Source organism: Lipophrys pholis, assembly GCF_963383615.2.
Source record: "Lipophrys pholis genome assembly, chromosome: 11".
NCBI classification, from domain to species: Eukaryota; Metazoa; Chordata; class Actinopteri; order Blenniiformes; family Blenniidae; genus Lipophrys; species Lipophrys pholis.
This window is the reverse complement of record NC_137631.1, coordinates 17,319,198-17,328,239: the sequence shown is the minus strand read 5'-3', so window position 1 is coordinate 17,328,239 and position 9,042 is coordinate 17,319,198. Positions and strand designations below refer to the sequence as shown.

The window sequence follows — 9,042 nt, the reverse complement described above, 5'->3', positions numbered from 1 at the left end:
GCCAGGTACGCCCCGCCCTTCAGGCTTTAGCCTCTGAGCTGACGTTTATCCTCGGACACAAACCATAAGCTGCTGTCTGCTCTTTAATGTATGTGGAGTTTGTGGTGGGGGGTGTGTGCCAGGGTGTGTGTGTGTGTGTGTGTGTGTGTGTGTGTGTGTGGTTCCTGTTGTGTTTGTTTGGAGCTGACAGCATCGGTCTGTCTCGCTGAATGGTGTTCAGTGGCTTTTCTGGGTTTTGGGAATCAGAGATGCTGCGTCTGTCACATGTGAGGAGGAAATGGAGATTGACAGACAACCCGCAGAGGATTTGACAACAACAGGTCGGTCAGCTGAAGTACAGCACTCAGTGTTGATGATCAGTCAACATGAATGATCATGCAGTTATTGTTTACTGTAATAGTCATTATGGTCTAATAACAGGGAATAATCTTCTGAAAAAGGGGGAAAATGCAACATTTAGAAAACCATAATCACGGTAGGTATGTGAGTATCATCCATTTGAGCAGTGTCGCAGGTGAGTGCTGAGTCATAACATAGCCTGTGTGCAGGTATGGGCAGAGAAAGGTAGGAATTAGCTCAGAGAAAAATGTAGAGAAAGGGAATGGCAGACTATCACTCTTCTGGGCAGATTTCTCTGACTGGGGAAAAAACTGTTGAAACCCGCTTGAAAGGGATTTGAAGGAATTATCAGGAGGGTGCGTGCTTCTACATATACCTTCTTAAAATAGATTTACATCAAGGTACATTGTAATGTTCAGCAAATCTCACACATTCACTCATTTCTGTCTCTCTTTTTGTCCTTTGTTTCTCATTCAGACCTAGTTCCTGACCGCTGAATGTGAACCTCAGAATGGCCTTCACTGAACTCAACCCCTGGGCTCTGGCATCCTCGCTGCTCGTGTTGTTATGTCTGCACAAAGTTTCTGGTACATCCACCGCACAGTCATTCATCCAAAGGTTAAGCTTCGTGTCAGAATTAGTCCATCTCCAACCCTCTCTGTATGTGTTTTTCATTTGACACAGGGATGTCAGGCTGGGCTGGATGTTTGGATGGCCAGGATGTGTTTGCATCTATTAAAGAGAACAGTCTCTCGGGAGAAGTTGTTGCTGAGCTCATGACTGACACGACAATAGAAGGAGTTCACTGGAGCCTGGAAGGAAAAGATGCTGATTGGTTCTTCTTGGATGAAAGAAGCATCCGGCTGAACACGTCAGCTGAAAAGATTCTTGACCGAGAGGTAATGACTCCGGAAATTTCACCCCCCCCAAAAAGTCACCATGGTATTTTATAGCAATTGTTTTACGAAGAATTACGAGGAATGATCCAGTGATTATAAATGTAATGCATGCAATGGAATGATGTTGTTTGTGTTTGTACGAGTGTGGGGTCACAGTTGGAAGGCTGCTCCTAAATTTGGAACAGGCAATCAGAGATTGAACCTCACAACCTCCTTGGACCAAACACAATCTCTCCTACCGTCATCCTCCTCCCTGCCAGCTGTCTTACATCATGGCAGCTGTAAAAGGGTCAACCAGATTAGCCGTGTCTCAGTTTCTCCCCCGGGCTTTTAGTCCATCTACTCCTATCAAACAGTTCTTGAAAGGAAGTTTGGAAAATATATTTAGCACAAGTCTGGAATGGAGTCTTTGGTCTTTACAATGAGGATTAAAAAGTGGGTTACATTTTGTTTGACACAATCTGATTGAGAACCTGCATTTAGTGAGTTTTTGGTTCTCATTTAAAGCACTTGCTATATTCTGGAGACACTTAATGAATTATTTGGGTATCGTGTGTTATTTATGGGGGCAACAAAAGAAGAGGCAGCATTTTCTTTTGTTTTTCATTGTAAACCGCGGCTTTAAAATACATTTGCGCCACTCATGCAGTTGATTTGTAAAACATTAAAAGGTTGTGGGTTAAAGTTGAATAGATGATAATCTTTATTTCATGGATGTGAACCACAAATTGAGTTCAGCTGGGTCATGAAGTTTTATCTTGTTTTCCAAGTCCTATGAAAACATCTTGGACCCTGTTCACAGAGTTATTGTTTTGATTATCAAGATTTAGATAACGGCTCTTTCATGTGATTGCACTATCTGTGTCACACTATTTTATCATATCAAATTTTTGTGTGCTTTTATTATGTCTGTGCTCTCTCTGTTTTTCATTCTCTTAGACCCTCGGTCCTGTCCTGATGGCACAGTTAGTGTGTTATGAGGACGACATACTTCAGGTACACCTTTTCTCCTCATCCTATTTGCAGGAATCCTAAAGTGAGCCATACCACTTTCCCACTTACAAATGTGTTTTTTTTTTTTTTTTGCTGTTCTAGAGTATGTACCGAATCCTCGTGGAGATTATCAATGAGAATGATAATTCACCTGTGTTTGCTGAAAACACTGTCCAGTCCCTCACTATCAGTGAGGTACGAAGCTTTCTGAGACACAAGTGCAAAAATCTGTGGATGGACAGATGGAATGTTGAACTCCCACTGCTACCATTTGAATTGCTTGTTGCTCTGTGTCATTTCCAGCTGACTCCAGTGAATACTGTGATATTTACACTCCAAGCCACAGATGCAGACAATAATAAAATCATTTACTTAATTGACCGGACATCAGTAAGTTCTGCTGTTCAACTCAACTAAAATGTACTAACCAGTAACAGCTTCATTATCGCTAATATGTTTGCATGTATTCTCTAGCCTGATGCAGAGTACTTCAAAGTTGTTCTGCCAAACAGTGGAGAAGTGATCCTGGCCAAACCTTTGGACTACGAGACAAAAACTCAGATTGCTGTCACCATCTATGCCTCGGTATGCACATTACAGGCTCATATATTGTCTCTTATATTTATTTTGCATGATCCTTTCATAGAAACTGAAGTCAATATCTCACTAACTGATGATTACTGTTGAAAAGGCTAACTGATACTTTCTATGATCTTCAATTCGATATTTTTGACCTGTCATTACCTCAGGAAATGAACACTGCTGAGCACTTCAACACCAGCATCAACATCACCATTACTGTCGTAGATGGAGATGACCAGTACCCATTTTTTGAGCCCTGCATGTTGCTTTTTGAGGATGAGACCAATCGAATCTGCACCAGCCCCGTGTACACAGTCAATGTCACCGAAGGGGAAGAGGTCGGTCAAAAAAACAGTGCACATAGTACTAATATGCCACAGGATTCATGTCTGTAACTTGAATTTTTGCTAAAGAAATCTTGTTAAACAACTGAAGACAATGTATACATGATAGATTTCCCCTGTACTACTTTGTACGATTTCACAAAGATATCATTTGAACTGTGTGATTATGTTGCAGGACATTGTGTTGGACTTTTCTCCTGGTCCCATTCATGCGGTGGATGGAGACAGAGGACTTCGTTCTCCTGTCAGCTATGCCATTCTCTCAGGTAACATACACAAGTCTTTACCAAGAATGTCTTCTTTTTTTTTTTTACATGTGTACATCTCCTGCTAGGAGACGATGAAGGGTATTTCAGGATGGACAAAGACACAGGGCAGCTGAGACTGACTCGGGGGGTGACAGACAGGCTCACAACACCTGCTCTGCATCTTCAAGTCATGGTAGGATCCACACAGAAGTCGTTGGTGTGAAAGGTATTTTATTTACTCCACCGTGGCTGCTGGTATCCTCATTGGTGTTGCATTCTCTCAGGCATACCAAGACAACGACCCCAGGAAGTATTCTCTTGCTACAGCAGTGGTCCGAATCCTGGCAGTCAACCACTTTTATCCAGAGTTTGATGTGCCTGAATATCACGGCTTTGTAACTGCGGGAAAGAGCCCTGCCTCTCTGGTCAACACCTATGGGAGCAAAGCTTTGAGCTTACATGTACAGGACCAAGACTTTAGCCAAGTATGTACTGTTACATGCATATGTACAGCACAACCAGGCTGTTAAAAAAGAATCCACCCAATTATGTATTTGTATGTGTTACCCATTGTCTCTGTTTTTCTCCAAACTCAAACAGGGCCTCAATCCAATGATCTGCTTTGCCTTCAGTCCGACATCCAACCACACCGACATATATCAAGTCACACATGAAGGACTCCTGATTGCCAGGCAAAGTCAGCTCAAACCACAGCAGAAACATGTTCTCAAGGTGAGCCTTGGGGAAAATACAATCTTGATGGATGGATGGATGGATGGATGGATGGATGGATGGATGGATGGATGGATGGATGGATGGATGGATGGATGGATGGATGGATGGATGGATGGATGGGTGGATGGGTGGATGGGTGGATGGGTGGATGGATGGGCGTACATCAATCCTGCTTTATCCACATTACCTTTGTGGGTGCTCTAGTGTTTGTCCCTGCTCTTGATGATCTAATGCAGGATTAACACAGAAATGCAGAGAGACTGTATACAATCAGCATGCAGGAAGAGTCCTGCTCAGTTTAAAACCTGCACTGAAAAGAATTTGTTGGAAATGGTTGGACTGACTTTGAATTGCTTCAATTGGTAACATCTAAATGAATCAAGTTTTTCAAACTTAATTAAGTTAAGTTAATTAAGTTCAAAGAACTTGATTCATTTAGATGTTACCATTTGAAGCAATGCAGTTAAGTTGGTCCAACTACTTACAACAATTTCTTTTTTCAGTGTAGGCCTTCCCACTGTCATCCCTTTGTGGGAAATAATGTTACACTATGCATATACCTACTACAAAGTAATCGTAAACTTTCCCATTTTATGCATCTTTACTCTGCCTATGTTAATGGAGTGACATGGCACACCAGTGGCTGCACTGTCGCCTCACATATTCAACATCATACTAGGAGTTTAGATGTTTAATTTTTGTCTTCCCTCACAATCCAATGAAGCCATTTGGCCATATAGGTCGGAAAGTGTTTGTAGGTCATTATCTGTCTCTCTGTCTCTAGTCCCGTGGTGGACAGTACAAGGTGTACTCTGTCTTCCAAAGTCAGCTATCAAATGCTAATGCATCTTGGATCATAACATAGACAAAAATTATACATAGTTGTATTTATGTTAAGGGATTTTTTTTTTATCAAACTGGAACTGAAACATGGGCTACAAAGTGCAAAGAAGGAACTATGAACAAAAAAGAACACAGAGCAACTGGATTTTATGCTATAATGATTGGAATTTTAAATTGACTGTTTCAAAAACAACTGGAATGTTCCAAAAGTCAAGATTAAGTTTATTCTGATAAAATGATTTTGCAATACACCCTGTCTTTTGTCACAGTCTCATAATTATACTGTGATTAAAAAAAATCACGATACTTTGCAGGTAATGGCAGTAGACCAGGAGTCGGGTGATGCCACCTTTGCTACAGTAGTGGTTGAAGTGCTATCCGAAGGGCAATTAAGTAAGAAAGTTCACCATTTATAGACCATATTGGTTGTGGATGAGCTGACTGAACCTGAAATCTGTAAAAAATGTGTCTCTATATCCTGCAGTCCCTCATAATGCTTTGGGAGATGGACGCTTGACAGGCTGCACTGTGGGGAAAGCATTTTTCCTGAGCATGGTGTTCATGACTATAATCGGATGCATGGTGTGGTTAATAATGTGGCTCAAAAAGAAGCACAAAGTTAAAAGGGACCCGCTGGAGAGAGGCTGTGTAGCCCAGGGCAAACACCCCAATGTGGTAAGATCATACAATATATGACAATAATAGCTTTAATATGCTCCTTTTTAGGTTTTTCAGTTTTTAAAAATCTTTTTTTTTTTATCTTCTCCCTCAGAGCCTACGATGGTTTCAACTGGTGAGTTCTCTGTTTTCTAATGACCGATGATTTTTCATTCTTGTCCTTTTACATCCTGATATACAGTATATACCAAATGAATCACATCATTGACTAGTGTTGGCTGCAATTAAAAGATTAACAGGCATCACATGGACTGAACATTGTTGTGGAGTCTTTTTTTTTATGAATCTTCTGTTTCTGAGAGTCACAATATATTTAAAATCAGGTAAGAATTCTGAACATGGACAGTGTCCCTAAAATACATCCGTCACATTGTCATTAATTAAGATACCTTTAATTTTTCTGTATATATTTGTAAGACCTGGCAAACATTCAGGCAAACTATACCCGAGTGATGTACTTGTCCCAGATCTGTGATGCAAGAGTGGTTTTCTTTCATTGCTCCTCAGGTGAGTCATGGAGGCGCCATGCCCCACATGGACGAGGTACCTTACATCAATGAGGAATATGGCACTTGCAATCCTTCATTCAGTTTCCCACAAAAACAAGACGCCTACACCCATCGAGACCTTCCAACCAGCAAAGGAACCACTCCAACCCCAACAAGCCATGCAAGTGCTTCCAAAAGTTCCTCCGGTTCACCCGCCTGTAACCCAGCAACTGTGGATGTGAACCCCGCACACACGGTTCAAGATGCTGCGTCAGTCAAAGAAAACCACGGCTCACCGTTCAATGCAACCCTGGGTCCAACTGAGACACAGCCTAACACGACCCTTTGTCCCGCGGACCATGACGCCAATTTAAGTCCATCTTTAACCCGTTCTAATTCGCAAGCCGACACCACTGATGACTGTGTTGACCCTGTTACCAGCCCCTCCTCTCAGTGCAGTGTCCCATGCAGCCTTACTCGAATTGCTTCAGCCGAAATTGATAAACCCTTCCGCAAACCCCGTGTCAAGACACCTCCGTACTCACCTTTACTGACCTCACCCTTCCCCAAGCAGACAAGCTCGCCACCACCCACCCCGGACCATACTCCTTTGAAAGCCACACTGGTACATATCGACACAACTCCCCCTGACTCACCTCCAGAGATGCCAGAACAAACATCAGCGACTCTGAGCACGGAGGAGGACCAGCCCTCCACTTCTTTAGACCAAACTGACGAGCCCGTTGCTCCAGAAGGGACAGCCGACGTCGATAGTCCGTCTCAAGGCCGAAGACTCTCGACAATCTCAGCAAACACCCAAGATGGCCGTGTGGTGGGCGATGAGGATGATGATGGGTTTCTGGGAGATGAGGATGCGGATAAGAACAGTGAGGGTGAGGATGAGTTAGAGCCAGATGAGGAAGAGTTGCTGAGAGTGTTGGCTCGTTGTAATCCTATTTTCATCACATTTAGTAAGTGATATCACTACGATATTGCAGGCACTGAGAGTGACGTGGCAGACTGCGGAGACTGAGGCAGGAGAGGTGAAGAAGGATGACTCAATGGAAGACACAGCATCGAGGAAGAAGGAAACGCCACAGTCTAAGTTTGCTGGAAGGAACTTTTGGGACATGAAAGACGGGACCCGTGTGCATGAAAAGCTGCACAAAGGACACTTTTGTCAGAAATATAATTAGGCATAACAGCACTCCATTCACATTGTAGTTGGTTTAGATGGCAGTATTGGAAAACAGTAATAAAAAACACACTCCAACAGATGTATGTTCTGTAATACATGGATTTTTAAAGCCCCCCCCCCCCTAAAAAAAGAAAATTTACATATAATACACACACACACACACACACTGGTCCCCCCACCTCTTTGCTTTTGGGATCATATGCATTACAAACATCTCTTTTCATGCTAAATTGGAGGGTCTGATTTGAAATTGATGTGAATTTCTTATATGTATAGTCTGTTACTATTATATTTATCACAATAACACTTACACAGCGGTTTTTGTTCTGATGATTTGAGCTTTAATAAAATAAATAAAGATTTTACACTATTTGTTTTTGTCATGTTTTTTTTTTTCTAACTATTATTTTTAAAACGTTATGCTGGGAATCAGCATCCCTGTCTGAGTCTTTAGAGATTTAGCTTTTGATGCAGTGTGTGTTGTAAAGGCTCTTAAGAGTTAGTTTTCTTTCAGTAATGGCAATAATTGACACAAGGATTTGGAGAGTATTTATTGAAATTAAAACACGTGTTTTACTGTTTTTATGGGCATAGGCACAGTGAATTACATGTTTTTTTTTTACAAAAGCTCCCACTAGTTAAAAGCTCTATAATGGCATAATGAAACGGTAGTCAGACTGAGACACTCCAAACAACCTTAAGGTGCATCTGGTTTGCTTTAATTATCTAACAATGCGTTTAAAACTCGACTGGAGTGAAGATTCTGTGCTGAAACAAACAGAATTGCTCAGAGGTTAGAATATATTGAAGCCTTTGCAGGAGTTTGTAATCTCTATAAGACTTGGAGGAACTCACAAATGCGTCATGTGAAATATGAACATGCTAAAAACCAATTTTAAATGAAACTTTTCTTTAATTTCCATTTCTCAATTTAGTTTCTGTCCATAGGAATTACAAATTGCAAACTTACAAAAAGGAGCAGCATGTCCACATTCAGCAGCTTGTTCTTTTTTCACGAGTTTGACGTCTGATGACTAATGATTCCTGGAATGGGGAGAGAACAGTCACGCAATCCAAACGGTCTCATGTAACTGCTGGATGATCTTTGTGCACGCATTACCATGTCACTATTGCCAGGAATTTGTCGTTAGAACCGTATACGTGAAAGCGATATGAAAACTCAGGTTTCTCCATTTGTTCACACAACAGAATTCCTTCATACACAGACTATCAATTCAGTTCAAAAGGTGACACCTTATTTACATTCATAGGAAAGAATGCAGCTGCAATTTAGGACCAAAGTGAAAAACTGTCCCAACTAAATTAAGGTGTAGCCGTCGATGTTTGGAACCATTAGGTTCATATTGCAACTTTCTGAATTTCTTTAAAACTTTGGAAAACCCTACCAGAGGGATCATCACCTCAGCAGTATTGGTCCAGTTTTTAAGAGTAGCGAGACAAACACCAGACGTCAACCTGCTTAAACACTGGGAAGAGAAACTAACAAAGTACGATAGCTCAAAGTAATAAAACACACTAGGAGCTCCATTTTTATTTTGTTTTATTGAGACATTGTTTCTCAATCACAAAATCTAGACCAGATTGTTAAGAGTGCTCAGGTTGCAAGCCCACAATATATTTACAGTAGAGTCACTAGTGAAAGGCTTGTCGTTGCACTGAGCCTGTTAAAAAAAC

General features: G+C 41.4%; 1 protein-coding gene across 1 annotated transcript; it reads left to right on the top strand.

Moving 5' to 3' along the window:
• The first annotated feature begins 64 nt into the window (after positions 1–64).
• Positions 65–7,470, top strand: LOC308116410 (uncharacterized protein). Its single transcript, XM_080474583.1, has 17 exons — positions 65–320; positions 817–926; positions 1,024–1,238; positions 2,178–2,234; positions 2,334–2,426; positions 2,535–2,621; positions 2,706–2,816; positions 2,981–3,151; positions 3,333–3,423; positions 3,492–3,598; positions 3,690–3,890; positions 4,006–4,137; positions 5,298–5,376; positions 5,468–5,658; positions 5,756–5,776; positions 6,169–7,042; positions 7,148–7,470. The coding sequence occupies exons 2-17, from the start codon at positions 851–853 to the stop codon at positions 7,180–7,182; spliced, it is 2,541 nt and encodes an 846-aa protein (XP_080330709.1). The 5' UTR covers positions 65–320; positions 817–850; the 3' UTR covers positions 7,183–7,470.
• Positions 7,471–9,042: the final 1,572 nt, after the last annotated feature.